Consider the following 15,360-nt stretch of genomic DNA (forward strand, 5'->3'; position numbering starts at 1 on the left):
TACATTGGGGATGTGAGGGGGGCGGGTCTGCCTCTCACTGCTGCAGGACCCTATTGGAAGTTTAACATTCTAAGAGACGACACAAAAATCAGGTAGTAAACAATGATGAATATATAAGTAAATTATATAGAAAATTAGAGTTCAATGAGTTCTAATTTTGAGTGAAGCCCCCGAGAATAAATATTGAAAGACGGCTCAGTAGCACCACCTCAAATTGATTTGCATGGCAGCAATGGGAGCTCTGACCAGAATAATTTCGACACAGACAAATGAAACTTGGCCTAAAAAATAGGTTTTGTCAGGACATGTAAAGATATATTATGACCCCGCCCTAAACCTTACAGGAAGTCGGCCAAATCAGATCAAACCAGAGAATTAAAGTCACAGATCATCATCTTTAGACATCGCCAACAGATTTCATCTGAAACACTTGCAAAACCCACTTGTGATGAAAGTTTTTCAATTAGATTTTAAATCGACAGATGTGGCCATGGTGAATTTTAACACATTTTTAACAATTTAAACAAACATAGATTTGAACGGACTCAATGAAGCGCACATGCAGAACTGTGAGCTGGTCGTAATGGTGTGATATTTATTGTTCTGTTTTAATCATCATCATTCTAACTTTGACATTTTATCAACAAAAAAGAAACAAATGTTTTTCTTTTTAAAACCTAAAAATACGGCAAAAGTCATGAAAACGTGCACAAAATTGAAGCTCGGCCAAAATTCAAGTTGCATAAAATTGCCAAGAATCTACATCACAAAATGGCTCAGTGGCGCCCTCTTAAATATGAAATACATTATGCCAATAGTGGGGGCGGAGCCTATTTTTTAATTGTAGACAAATGAAAGTGGGCAAATACATAGAACATCTTTAGATAAACAAAATATATATTATGGTCCCGCTTAAACCGCACAGGGCGTTGGCTATTTTGGTTAAAAATTCTGTTCCTGTTTTTTAACAAACGTCTTTGTTTTTATCCGATTGTCACCAAACTGAGGCAGATCAGGACAAATGTTGGCTCAAAATGTGTTCAAATAAATTGCATACGTCTCAGGGTGTGGTCATAAAGGGCTATTAACGAAGCAGCGATTCAGAAAACATTCTTGTATTTTTGTCAAACATCGTCGGACTTAGAAGAACCCATCGTAGCATTTGGGTTTTTGATGACCTGGAAATCATTCTGTGGGAAGGTTTTAAAAATGACATGTTTCAAGTGGTTCTCCAGCGCCCCGTGCAAAGTTATAATGCAATGTAAACAATTATGTCCAATGTGACACCCGTCATTTTAAAAACATGTACAGTCTCCCTTGGTCACAAGGATGGCGAGGGCCCTTTATCACTGCTTGCTGTTTTAATTCCATATTGTTATTGCATGTTGGGTGTAACAATAACCTGTCTCCAGGATGTTGCGTGCTCAGTACTCTGAACTGATCCAACCTCGCAGTGACAGCTCTGCACAGGAACCTACAAAGCCCTCTGCAGGACAGAGCTCGGCGGGGCAGATGTCTGCGGGGCAGATGCTCCTGGTTGCCTTTGATGGCATGTTCACGCAGCTGGAGACTGCTTTTGGCCTGCTCACAGAGAAGGTAAGGATAAACTGCAGGTCAAGTACCAGAATGCACAAAATGTCCATTCATCAATCATTCACTATGGTTGGCTAAGTCACAAGCAGAGCTGTCAACATGTCCAGTGTGTGCCTGCATCCTTGTGCTGCTGTGAAGAGCCATATGTAACAGTGTGTCTCTGGTTCAGCTGAGCTCTCTGGAAGTGCCGTCGGCCTGGAGGAAGGTGGATCTACTGAAGGAGGCTCGGGCCACTCAAATGCACTTCTTTGACACTACATTTCAGAGGCAGCTCATGGATGAGCTGTTCTTCCTCAAGAGACTGCAGACCATCAGGGACTTCTTCAGACTGTGTTCCTCCTTTTCCCAGGTTCTATCTGGTAAGACTCCACCCTGCACTCTTATTACACCAGTGTCAGTGTTGTCTCCCTGTGAGTCTAGAGGAATGACTCTCAGGAAGATTCAAACACTCACGTGGCAACATTCCACGACCCTGAAGCTTGAGAACCTCGGCTCTTCTGTACCTTAAGAATGATTCTCTTGTGTTTTTCAGAACATTTGTGTTTTTAGAACATTTAAAGGTCAGGGGAAAAAACAAAGATTTGTATGGCAAGGCAAAAACTTCAAATGCGGTTCAAAACTCTACTATTGTCAAAAGAAATATTAGGCTGGGGTTTACCTTGTCTGAAAAATGACTTTATTTCAGATCAGAGCGTTGCAGGTCTGACCCATAATATGAAGCTCAATGGTCTCATATTGAGAGTGCCCTATTTTGCGCACGAAAAAGCGCACCGGATTATTAAGCGCACCATCAGCTCTCTGTGTACCACGTGTACCATGTGTACCATGTGTACTGGTCCATACATAAAGCGCATGAGATAAACAAAACAGACGATAAGTCAGAGTCAGTTGAGCTTTATGAAACGCGTTCAACTCATTCAGATCAACATTGTTCATCAAAACACACTCTGCTATCGCTAACAGACATGTTAGCAAATCCAAATCAATTCCCAGCCTCGTTCAGTTGCAACACGTAAAATACAACACGATAAACTCACTTTTTCAGTTCATTCCTCGTCATCAAATCCTTTAAATGCAGCTGAAGTACATCCCGCACAGCTATGACCAGACGTCCCGATTTACCTGGGACAGCCCCGATTGTTTACGTCCCGTGTCCCGGTTTAATGTCTGCTGGGGCGCAGAATGGTAAAAGCAGCCAAAGCGTCGATAGTGCTCCGTGCTCAAATCTCTTTGGTCATGTGATCCCGCATCTCGGACCCACGCGGCAGTTCAGTGATGATTCCGTTTGATTCCCACAGTTGACTGATAGTTTAGTCCGTAAGAGCATTTCTTGCGATAATATAACAGATCCAATGGTCTCTGGGCAGGAGCCATCTTGGGACAAGATTCTTGGGGTCCTTTATTTACCGGTAGGTGTCTGCGTTGTGCCTGACTGAAAATGTTGTTTACGTTTTGACCCGGCGCAGCGTGTAGGTAGACTACTGTTCCCAGAATGCTTTGCATACATGTACTGTAAAGTACTGTAAAGCTAGACGTGCATCGGCGTCTCGTGTCCCAAATCTTCTTTATACACCGTGTACCACACAAAATATCTTCGTGGTCAGTAAGTACAACCAGAAATAAACCATATATTACGCGCACGGACGGCTTTTGAGGACGTTAAAGACTTTTACGTGCGCCTTATAGTGCGGAAAATACGGTAATGTGGTGCCGGGGGTTCCTGTACAGGTCTTACTGCAGATGACAGACGCTTGAGTCATTTGGAGGAAGTTAAGAATCCCTGGGTGAAATCTGTTCTTACAACATGGAAGGAGCTGATCAGAACATACAAACTAAACAAAGATGTTACAATCTTAAACTGGTTGTCTTATGACCAAGGTTTTGTACCAAATGTGCCAGAGGCTCAGAGAATAGACTTTAAAGCAGCTCTGCTTGTGTACAAGTCTCTCCATGGCCTAGCACCAAAGTACATCTTGGATATGTTCGTGCCATATAAACCATCTCGGTCACTGAAGACCTCAGGGACCGGCCTCCTGCTGGTGCCAGAGTCAGGACTAAACATGGACCGGCCTCCTGCTGGTGCCAGAGTCAGGACTAAACATGGACCGGCCTCCTGCTGGTGCCAGAGTCAGGACTAAACATGGAGCGGCCTCCTGCTGGTGCCAGAGTCAGGACTAAACATGGAGCGGCCTCCTGCTGGTGCCAGAGTCAGGACTAAACATGGACCGGCCTCCTGCTGGTGCCAGAGTCAGGACTAAACATGGAGCGGCCTCCTGCTGGTGCCAGAGTCAGGACTAAACATGGACCGGCCTCCTGCTGGTGCCAGAGTCAGGACTAAACATGGAGCGGCCTCCTGCTGGTGTCAGAGTCAGGACTAAACATGGACCGGCCTCCTGCTGGTGCCAGAGTCAGGACTAAACATGGACCGGCCTCCTGCTGGTGCCAGAGTCAGGACTAAACATGGACCGGCCTCCTGCTGGTGCCAGAGTCAGGACTAAACATGGACCGGCCTCCTGCTGGTGCCAGAGTCAGGACTAAACATGGACCGGCCTCCTGCTGGTGCCAGAGTCAGGACTAAACAAGGACCGGCCTCCTGCTGGTGCCAGAGTCAGGACTAAACATGGAGCGGCCTCCTGCTGGTGCCAGAGTCAGGACTAAACATGGAGCGGCCTCCTGCTGGTGCCAGAGTCAGGACAAAACATGGAGCGGCCTCCTGCTGGTGCCAGAGTCAGGACTAAACATGGAGCGGCCTCCTGCTGGTGCCAGAGTCAGGACTAAACATGGACCGGCCTCCTGCTGGTGCCAGAGTCAGGACTAAACATGGACCGGCCTCCTGCTGGTGTCAGAGTCAGGACTAAACATGGACCGGCCTCCTGCTGGTGCCAGAGTCAGGACTAAACATGGACCGGCCTCCTGCTGGTGCCAGAGTCAGGACTAAACATGGACCGGCCTCCTGCTGGTGCCAGAGTCAGGACTAAACATGGACCGGCCTCCTGCTGGTGCCAGAGTCAGGACTAAACATGGACCGGCCTCCTGCTGGTGCCAGAGTCAGGACTAAACATGGACCGGCCTCCTGCTGGTGCCAGAGTCAGGACTAAACATGGACCAGCCTCCTGCTGGTGCCAGAGTCAGGACTAAACAAGGACCGGCCTACTGCTGGTGCCAGAGTCAGGACTAAACATGGAGCGGCCTCCTGCTGGTGCCAGAGTCAGGACTAAACATGGAGCGGCCTCCTGCTGGTGCCAGAGTCAGGACTAAACATGGACCGGCCTCCTGCTGGTGCCAGAGTCAGGACAAAACATGGAGCGGCCTCCTGCTGGTGCCAGAGTCAGGACTAAACATGGAGCGGCCTCCTGCTGGTGCCAGAGTCAGGACTAAACATGGAGCGGCCTCCTGCTGGTGCCAGAGTCAGGACTAAACATGGCCCGGCCTCCTGCTGGTGCCAGAGTCAGGACTAAACATGGCCCGGCCTCCTGCTGGTGCCAGAGTCAGGACTAAACATGGAGCGGCCTCCTGCTGGTGCCAGAGTCAGGACTAAACATGGAGCGGCCTCCTGCTGGTGCCAGAGTCAGGACTAAACATGGACCGGCCTCCTGCTGGTGCCAGAGTCAGGACTAAACATGGAGCGGCCTCCTGCTGGTGCCAGAGTCAGGACTAAACATGGAGAATCTGTGTTTCAGTTTTATGCAGCTAAAATCTGGAACATTCTTCCTGAAGATGTGAGACAGGTTCTACTCTGACAATGTTCAAATCTAAGCTAAAACAGTTTTGTTTAGTTGTGTTTGACTGAATGGATTTTTCTTTGCACTCTTCTCTTTTATGTTTGTGATTTCATTAGTTTAAACAATCAGTTGGGCTGATTTAAAAAGGAGTTGGACTCTGAAAACACGTGACCCTTTGTGTAATACAGATAGTGTAGTAGTACAGATATATATATATACAGATAGTGTATATATCCCGTGAAGTGATGATGCCTGAATGTTGTCTTCACTTGGGATGCAGCATGTTTGAAATGAAACAGATGTAGTTGCTCACGTGTGACCTTCCCTCACAGGTACTGAAGTCCTGTTTCCCAGCAATGGGCCGACCCCTTCAGTGGGCCCGCCCCTCCCCCTGCCGCCGGCCTCCTCCAGCCTGGGCGTGGTCAGTGAGGAGCAGATGATTCGCCCCATCAGAGCCTTCACTGCAGACTTTGTGAGGGAGATGCTGATGGGACTGCCCAGCCAGGCCATGGGGCTGGCCCTGTGCAGCATGATCTCTGCCCTGGGCCTGGACACGGTCAGCCATGTGGAGGCTAAAGACTGTTCAGCTGAAAGCACGGTGAGCAGAGCGTGTAGCTTCCTCTAAAGTACATGAGACTGTTCAGCTGAAAGCACGGTGAGCAGAGCGTGTAGCTTCCTCTAAAGTACATGAGACTGTTCAGCTGAAAGCACGGTGAGCAGAGCGTGTAGCTTCCTCTAAAGTACATGAGACTGTTCAGCTGAAAGCACGGTGAGCAGAGCGTGTAGCTTCCTCTAAAGTACATGAGACTGTTCAGCTGAAAGCACGGTGAGCAGAGCGTGTAGCTTCCTCTAAAGTACATGAGACTGTTCAGCTGAAAGCACGGTGAGCAGAGCGTGTAGCTTCCTCTAAAGTACATGAGACTGTTCAGCTGAAAGCACGGTGAGCAGAGCGTGTAGCTTCCTCCAAAGTACATGAGACTGTTCAGCTGAAAGCACATGAGACGGTTCAGCTGAAAGCACGGTGAGCAGAGCGTGTAGCTTCCTCCAAAGTACATGAGACTGTTCAGCTGAAAGCACATGAGACGGTTCAGCTGAAAGCACGGTGAGCAGAGCGTGTAGCTTCCTCTAAAGTACATGAAACTGTGCAGCTGAAAGTACATGAGACTGTGTAGCTGAAAGTACATGAAGACTGTGCAGCTGAAAGTACATGAAGACGAGGGGAATGAAGTGTAGTATAAGTCATGTTTAAATATCAACCACATCCTTTTCAGCCCTGGGGCCCCTAAACGGACCTTTCCTAACCTCAGGCCCCCATAGCTTTTATGTTTACCTTGTGTGTATATATATATATATATATATATATATATATATATATATATATATATATATATATATATATATATATATATATATATATATATATGTGTAAATTGTAAATCTCATTTACAGAATTTCATTTAGCCAATTGTTGTCTCATCTTTGCACTGGGGTTTACCGCATGTCCTCCCTTCTCTCATCCCCCATTTCACACTTTCCTTTCTTATAAAGACTACAGCCAAAAACAAAAGTCTTAAGTCTGCTCCTCTCTCTACTCCTCTGCTCCCCTCTGCTCCCCTCTGCTCCTCTCTGCTCCTCTCTGCTCCCCTCTGCTCCTCTCTGCTCCCCTCTGCTCCTCTCTGCTCCCCTCTGCTCCTCTCTGCTCCTCTCTGCTCCTCTCTGCTCCTCTCTGCTCCCCTCTGCTCCTCTCTGCTCCCCTCTGCTCCTCTCTGCTCCCCTCTGCTCCTCTCTGCTCCCCTCTGCTCCTCTCTGCTCCTCTCTCCTCCCCTCTGCTCCTCTCTGCTCCCCTCTGCTCCTCTCTGCTCCCCTCTGCTCCTCTCTGCTCCTCTCTCCTCCCCTCTGCTCCTCTCTGCTCCTCCTCCCCTCTGCTCCTCCCTGCTCCCCTCTGCTCCCCTCTGCTCCTCCTCCCCTCTGCTCCCCTCTGCTCCCCTCTGCTCCTCCTCCCCTCTGCTCCTCCCTGCTCCTCTCTGCTCCTCTCTGCTCCCCTCTGCTCCTCCTCCCCTCTGCTCCCCTCTGCTCCTCTGCTCCCCTCTGCTCCTCTCTGCTCCCCTCTGCTCCTCTCTGTTCCCCTCTGCTCCTCTCTGCTCCCCTCTGCTCCTCCCTGCTCCCCTCTGCTCCTCCTCCCCTCTGCTCCCCTCTGCTCCTCCTCCCCTCTGCTCCCCTCTGCTCCTCTCTGCTCCCCTCTGCTCCTCTCTGCTCCCCTCTGCTCCTCTCTGTTCCCCTCTGCTCCCCTCTGCTCCCCTCTGCTCCTCTCTGCTCCCCTCTGCTCCTCCCTGCTCCCCTCTGCTCCTCCTCCCCTCTGCTCCCCTCTGCTCCTCCTCCCCTCTGCTCCCCTCTGCTCCTCTCTGCTCCCCTCTGCTCCTCTCTGCTCCCCTCTGCTCCTCTCTGTTCCCCTCTGCTCCCCTCTGCTCCCCTCTGCTCCTCTCTGCTCCCCTCTGCTCCTCCCTGCTCCCCTCTGCTCCTCCTCCCCTCTGCTCCTCTCTGCTCCCCTCTGCTCCTCCTCCCCTCTGTTCCCCTCTGCTCCTCTCTGCTCCCCTCTGCTCCTCCTCCCCTCTGCTCCCCTCTGCTCCTCTCTGTTCCCCTCTGCTCCTCTCTGCTCCCCTCTGCTCCTCCTCCCCTCTGCTCCCCTCTGCTCCTCTCTGTTCCCCTCTGCTCCTCTCTGCTCCCCTCTGCTCCTCCTCCCCTCTGCTCCTCTCTGCTCCCCTCTGCTCCTCCCTGCTCCCCTCTGCTCCTCTCTGCTCCCCTCTGCTCCTCTCTGCTCCTCTCTGCTCCTCTCTCCTCCTCTCTGCTCCTCCTCCCCTCTGCTCCTCCCTGCTCCCCTCTGCTCCTCTCTGCTCCTCCCTGCTCCTCCCTGCTCCCCTCTGCTCCTCCTCCCCTCTGCTCCTCCCTGCTCCCCTCTGCTCCTCCCTGCTCCCCTCTGCTCCTCCCTGTTCCCCTCTGCTCCTCCCTGCTCCCCTCTGCTCCTCCTCCCCTCTGCTCCCCTCTGCTCCTCCTCCCCTCTGCTCCCCTCTGCTCCTCTCTGCTCCCCTCTGCTCCTCTCTGCTCCTCTCTGTTCCTCTCTGCTCCTCTCTGCTCCCCTCTGCTCCTCTCTGCTCCCCTCTGCTCCTCTCTGCTCCCCTCTGCTCCTCTCTGCTCCCCTCTGCTCCTCTCTGCTCCTCTCTCCTCCCCTCTGCTCCTCTCTGCTCCCCTCTGCTCCTCTCTGCTCCCCTCTGCTCCTCTCTGCTCCTCTCTCCTCCCCTCTGCTCCTCTCTGCTCCTCCTCCCCTCTGCTCCTCCCTGCTCCCCTCTGCTCCCCTCTGCTCCTCCTCCCCTCTGCTCCCCTCTGCTCCCCTCTGCTCCTCCTCCCCTCTGCTCCTCCCTGCTCCTCTCTGCTCCTCTCTGCTCCCCTCTGCTCCTCCTCCCCTCTGCTCCCCTCTGCTCCTCTGCTCCCCTCTGCTCCTCTCTGCTCCCCTCTGCTCCTCTCTGTTCCCCTCTGCTCCTCTCTGCTCCCCTCTGCTCCTCCCTGCTCCCCTCTGCTCCTCCTCCCCTCTGCTCCCCTCTGCTCCTCCTCCCCTCTGCTCCCCTCTGCTCCTCTCTGCTCCCCTCTGCTCCTCTCTGCTCCCCTCTGCTCCTCTCTGTTCCCCTCTGCTCCCCTCTGCTCCCCTCTGCTCCTCTCTGCTCCCCTCTGCTCCTCCCTGCTCCCCTCTGCTCCTCCTCCCCTCTGCTCCTCTCTGCTCCCCTCTGCTCCTCTCTGCTCCCCTCTGCTCCTCTCTGTTCCCCTCTGCTCCCCTCTGCTCCCCTCTGCTCCTCTCTGCTCCCCTCTGCTCCTCCCTGCTCCCCTCTGCTCCTCCTCCCCTCTGCTCCTCTCTGCTCCCCTCTGCTCCTCCTCCCCTCTGCTCCCCTCTGCTCCTCTCTGCTCCCCTCTGTTCCCCTCTGCTCCTCTCTGCTCCCCTCTGCTCCCCTCTGCTCCTCCCTGCTCCCCTCTGCTCCTCTCTGCTCCTCCTGGAAGCGGTATACAACACTAGAATCTGGAGCAGTAAATGCATGAATATCTGGGACAATATTCACATGTGTTTAAACTAGGGCTGGACAAGTTAACGCCTTATTATCGCGTTAACTCATCACTTATTTAACGCAATCAATTATTTTAAGGCGCATTAATGCAGGTGGGATTCCCCTGGTCCAGTTCTAAAGCCTCGTTCAGAGCGCTGCGGACGAATCGCGCCCGACGCAGAATTTGAGCTCTTGAACATTAGAACGACAAACGCAACGGACTCATGTCCATAGAATACACTCACAGCAGACGTGTGTCCGAGTCGTCCTGCACATGCTCAGTGGAGTGGTCCTGCACATGCTCAGTGGAGTGGTCCTGCACGTGCTCAGTGGAGTTGTCCTGCACATGCTCAGTGGAGTGGTCCTGCACGTGCTCAGTGGAGTGGTCCTGCACATGCTCAGTGGAGTGGTCCTGCACATGCTCAGTGGAGTGGTCCTGCACATGCTCAGTGGAGTGGTCCTGCACGTGCTCAGTGGAGTGGTCCTGCACATGCTCAGTGGAGTGGTCCTGCACATGCTCAGTGGAGTGGTCCTGCACATGCTCAGTGGAGTGGTCCTGCACGTGCTCAGTGGAGTGGTCCTGCACATGCTCAGTGGAGTGGTCCTGCACGTGCTCAGTGGAGTGGTCCTGCACATGCTCAGTGGAGTGGTCCTGCACATGCTCAGTGGAGTGGTCCTGCACATGCTCAGTGGAGTGGTCCTGCACGTGCTCAGTGGAGTGGTCCTGCACGTGCTCAGTGGAGTGGTCCTGCACGTGCTCAGTGGAGTGGTCCTGCACATGCTCAGTGGAGTGGTCCTGCACATGCTCAGTGGAGTGGTCCTGCACATGCTCAGTGGAGTGGTCCTGCACGTGCTCAGTGGAGTGGTCCTGCACATGCTCAGTGGAGTGGTCCTGCACGTGCTCAGTGGAGTGGTCCTGCACATGCTCAGTGGAGTGGTCCTGCACATGCTCAGTGGAGTGGTCCTGCACATGCTCAGTGGAGTGGTCCTGCACGTGCTCAGTGGAGTGGTCCTGCACATGCTCAGTGGAGTGGTCCTGCACGTGCTCAGCGGAGGAGAGTCGTCCTGCACATGCTCAGTGGAGGAGAGTCGTCCTGCACATGCTCAGTGGAGGAGAGTCGTCCTGCACATGCTCAGTGGAGGAGAGTCGTCCTGCACGTGCTCAGCGGAGGAGAGTCGTCCTGCACGTGCTCAGTGGAGGAGAGTCGTCCTGCACGTGCTCAGTGGAGGAGAGTCGTCCTGCACGTGCTCAGTGGAGGAGAGTCGTCCTGCACGTGCTCAGCGGAGGAGAGTCGTCCTGCACGTGCTCAGTGGAGGAGAGTCGTCCTGCACATGCTCAGTGGAGGAGAGTCGTCCTGCACATGCTCAGCGGAGGAGAGTCGTCCTGCACGTGCTCAGCGGAGGAGAGTCGTCCTGCACGTGCTCAGCGGAGGAGAGTCGTCCTGCACGTGCTCAGTGGAGGAGAGTCGTCCTGCACGTGCTCAGTGGAGGAGAGTCGTCCTGCACGTGCTCAGTGGAGGAGAGTCGTCCTGCACGTGCTCAGTGGAGGAGAGTCGTCCTGCACGTGCTCAGTGGAGGAGAGTCGTCCTGCACGTGCTCAGTGGAGGAGAGTCGTCCTGCACGTGCTCAGCGGAGGAGAGTCGTCCTGCACGTGCTCAGCGGAGGAGAGTCGTCCTGCACATGCTCAGTGGAGGAGAGTCGTCCTGCACGTGCTCAGTGGAGGAGAGTCGTCCTGCACTTGCTCAGTGGAGGAGAGTCGTCCTGCACGTGCTCAGTGGAGGAGAGTCGTCCTGCACGTGCTCAGCGGAGGAGAGTCGTCCTGCACGTGCTCAGTGGAGGAGAGTCGTCCTGCACGTGCTCAGTGGAGGAGAGTCGTCCTGCACGTGCTCAGTGGAGGAGAGTCGTCCTGCACGTGCTCAGTGGAGGAGAGTCGTCCTGCACGTGCTCAGTGGAGGAGAGTCGTCCTGCACGTGCTCAGTGGAGGAGAGTCGTCCTGCACGTGCTCAGTGGAGGAGAGTCGTCCTGCACGTGCTCAGTGGAGGAGAGTCGTCCTGCACGTGCTCAGTGGAGGAGAGTCGTCCTGCACGTGCTCAGTGGAGGAGAGTCGTCCTGCACGTGCTCAGTGGAGGAGAGTCGTCCTGCACGTGCTCAGTGGAGGAGAGTCGTCCTGCACGTGCTCAGTGGAGGGGAGTCGTCCTGCACGTGCTCAGTGGAGGGGAGTCGTCCTGCACGTGCTCAGTGGAGGAGAGTCGTCCTGCACGTGCTCAGTGGAGGAGAGTCGTCCTGCACGTGCTCAGTGGAGGAGAGTCGTCCTGCACGTGCTCAGTGGAGGAGAGTCGTCCTGCACGTGCTCAGTGGAGGAGAGTCGTCCTGCACGTGCTCAGTGGAGGAGAGTCGTCCTGCACGTGCTCAGTGGAGGAGAGTCGTCCTGCACGTGCTCAGTGGAGGAGAGTCGTCCTGCACGTGCTCAGTGGAGGAGAGTCGTCCTGCACGTGCTCAGTGGAGGAGTTGTGCTGTGCTGCTTTTCTCGTGGTGTAAATGGATTTTAATGTTGGACCATGACTTTGGTTTATTCACTTTACAAAGTCAGCAGCTATAGGCGCCAGCCGAGGCAAGCCGCCGGGGGCCCGCGTGAGCAGGTCCCGCCGGGGGCCGTAGCTGGGGAGATCCTTGAGAAGGGCCCGGCGCGCGTCTTTATCAGCTGAAAACGTGAATAATCTGGTGCCTTAGCAACTGGCTCAGTGCAGAGGAGTAAAAAAAACACCCAGTTTTAGGAATCTACTAACTTTTCTGGTTCTTTTCGATGCCCTGGCAGAGGCAATAAGCTTTAGTTTTGTGTTTGATAACATTAAGTTAAAATGTACACAATGTATTTATTTGTATTTCCCTGGTTAAAGGCTCAATGGTTTGATTAACATAGGCGGAAGTGTTCATGCCACTCCCCCGTGCTCATGCCACTCCCCCGTGCACATGCCACTCCCCCGTGCACATGCCACTCCCCCGTGCTCATGCCACTCCCCGTGCTCATGCCACTCCCCCGTGCACATGCCACTCCCCCGTGCACATGCCACTCCCCCGTGCTCATGCCACTCCCCTGTGCTCATGCCACTCCCCCGTGCACATGCCACTCCCCCGTGCTCATGCCACTCCCCTGTGCTCATGCCACTCCCCCGTGCACATGCCACTCCCCCGTGCTCATGCCACTCCCCCGTGCTCATGCCACTCCCCCGTGCACATGCCACTCCCCCGTGCTCATGCCACTCCCCCGTGCTCATGCCACTCCCCCGTGCACATGCCACTCCCCCGTGCTCATGCCACTCCCCTGTGCTCATGCCACTCCCCCGTGCACATGCCACTCCCCCGTGCTCATGCCACTCCCCCGTGTGGACTGATATAACACACACGTGCGTTTGTTTATTAGCGCAACGGATCACATCGCATCTCTCGTCTCCCGTAGATTTCTGTCCACTTCTGCGTCAGCTCCAACTGTCTTTCTCCGTCTTCATTTTGCCCCGTACACTGAGGGAACTATATTATGATAGATCAATGCGCTTAGGCACGCGGAAACGTGGGGACGAGCCGCACGCGGCTGCAGGTGAGCGACAGGTGCGTTTTATGATTGACACGTGGCAGGACAAATGATTTATCCACGCCACGAGGAAATATGATAAACAATTTGCTGAAAAAAATCGTCCATTCCACCTTTAAGTGTTTGTTTGCACAACTAATGTTGTGTCTTTAGTGTCAAGTTCAACAAAGTACAAACTGTACTGAAGTGTTTTCTGCTTCTGCCGCTCCTAAAATGTGTTTTGAGTCTAATGTTTAATGAGTTTACAATGTTTCTGACGTTCCCTCTGAAGTCTGTTCATCTTTAATGATTGTGGCTCAGGATTTTGTGGCAAGTGAATACTTCATATTTGCTACTGAATAAAAATGCTGATGCACTTTACACTTCTTTTGAATTCATTTTGAATTTTGCTTGTAAAAATGTGATTAATCGTGATTAATCGTGATTAATCATGTAAATAATGCGATTAATCGTGATTAAAAAAAATTTAATCGTCGTCAATAGAAGGGCCTTTAGTTGCAGGATCTACATATCTTTGTCCGTTCTACACTGAAGCTTGACCTCATCCTTGTCTCCTTCCCTGGACCCTGCAGGTTTCCCTGGAGGAGGTGTGTAAGTCTGCAGTGGAGCAGTGCTTGGCATCTGGCCGTGTGTCCCAGCTGCTCTTGAACAGGGCCACGGTGCTGGCCTCCTCCTTTGACACGGCCTGGAAGAAGATGGACCTCCTGCGCAGGCTGGACACTGGCCTGGACATAGCCAGTGCCAGCCTGCAGCGCAGCCAGCTCCACACGGCTGTGTTCCAGGTACACTGTTCACATCATGAGCAGCACCATGAGCAGCACCATGAGCAGCACCATGCAGAATAGACCTTGTACTATGCTGTGGGCTCTGTGTGCTTCCAGTGGCAGCACGAGGATGTCCTTGGCCCCAGCAGTCAGCCCCTGAGTACCAACATCCCCCCACGCGCAGTCATCCTCAACAACATGAAGAAGAAACTGTATAAGCTGAGCCAGGAGGAGAGCGCCATCGTGTCTGTGCAGGTGCTGCTTCTTTTCACACCAACTCTGACACTAACAGTGGGAGAAAGAAAAGGAAGTTACTGATGATACAGAATCTACTCCTTATTATGCTCATCTTAGCCTGATCTGTACGGCACACTGTTCTATCGTTATGTGTTCAGGAGAAGCTGGTTTCGCTAGAGGCCAGTATTGAGCAGCGTCTGAAGTGGGCAGGAGGGGCAAACCCAGCCCTGACCCCGGTCCTGCAGGACTTTGAGCTGACCATCAGAGAGAGGCGGGCCATGGTGGCAAGGGAGAGCCAGCGCACCAGCCAGGTACATTTCATCATTCTAATGTGTTCTGATTCTACATCCACACACTGGTCATTATCTTCAGGTCACCATCTTGTGTTCCACCATCCTGAACCTGGAGGGTCTGCGGACGCGCACCTCAGAGGCCCTCAACCTGGATGCCACCCTGTTCGAGCTAGTGAAGCGCAGCCAGCAGACCTGCTCCTACGCAGCCCAGTTCAACAGCAGCGTGTCCCCCCTGGAGCTGCAGCTGCTGCACAGGCTGGTCAGTGTGTGTGTGTGTGCGTGTGCGCGTGCGTGCATGTGTGTGTATGTGTGCGCGTGTGTGTGCGTGTGCACACTTATTTAATGGTATTAATACATACACCAAGGACACTTTTCACTCTACAACATCACACTATTTACAGCATCTATAAAATATTCACATCAGTGATGTCAGAGCACAAACCAAGACATGAATGTCCAGGGCAGGACACATCTGGAGAAGGGACAGAGATGTTTCTGTCCTTTCTCCAGATGTGTCCTGCAGCATTGAAGGTTCCTCTGAGCACAGTGGCCTTCATCATCCATAAATGGAAAAAGTTTGGACCCACTAAGGTCTCTGATCGGATGAAGCAAAGATTGAACATTTCGGTTTAAATAGAAGTGTCATGTCTAGATGAAACCAGGCGCCGCTCACTGCCTGGACAGTTCCATCCTACAGTGCAGCACTGTGGTGGCAACATCATGCTGTGGGGATGGTTCCAGCAGCAGGAACCAGGATCAAGAGAGTTTACAGAGACATCCTTCTAGGGGAGGCGTTCTACAGTGAAGTGGAGATCTGACTCCCTCAGATGGAGAGGTGGACGTGAGAGAGCCACTCAGGAGGAGAACCAGTTCTTCCAGGCAGATGAAGAACCGTCCATATGGAGTAGAGACCGTTTCTATCGCTGAGGCAAAAACCTGGGGCTGGGAGGAGTTCTTGGAGGTCGTGGAGTTCGTGGAGTTCTTGGAGGTCGTGGAGTTCGTGGAGGCCGTGGAGTTCGTGGAGGCCGTGGAGGTCGTGGAGGCCTTGGAGGTCGTGGAGGTCGTGGAGTTCGT

General features: G+C 53.2%; 1 protein-coding gene across 1 annotated transcript in view; it reads left to right on the top strand.

Annotated features, from left to right (window-relative positions):
• The window catches only part of smg1 (SMG1 nonsense mediated mRNA decay associated PI3K related kinase), a 185,572-nt gene that overhangs the window by 145,460 nt on the left and 24,752 nt on the right, over positions 1–15,360 (top strand). Inside the window, exons 52-58 of the mRNA XM_072442335.1 lie at positions 1,413–1,596; positions 1,763–1,952; positions 5,648–5,913; positions 13,565–13,774; positions 13,874–14,011; positions 14,152–14,304; positions 14,366–14,545. Of these exons, the coding sequence (XP_072298436.1) occupies positions 1,413–1,596; positions 1,763–1,952; positions 5,648–5,913; positions 13,565–13,774; positions 13,874–14,011; positions 14,152–14,304; positions 14,366–14,545 (1,321 nt within the window). The remainder of the gene's footprint in view (positions 1–1,412; positions 1,597–1,762; positions 1,953–5,647; positions 5,914–13,564; positions 13,775–13,873; positions 14,012–14,151; positions 14,305–14,365; positions 14,546–15,360) is intronic.

The sequence above is a fragment of the Eucyclogobius newberryi genome, unplaced genomic scaffold (genome assembly GCF_026437365.1).
Source record: "Eucyclogobius newberryi isolate DKJ021-1_F unplaced genomic scaffold, fEucNew1.0.hap1 SCAF_13, whole genome shotgun sequence".
Taxonomy (NCBI): Eukaryota; Metazoa; Chordata; class Actinopteri; order Gobiiformes; family Gobiidae; genus Eucyclogobius; species Eucyclogobius newberryi.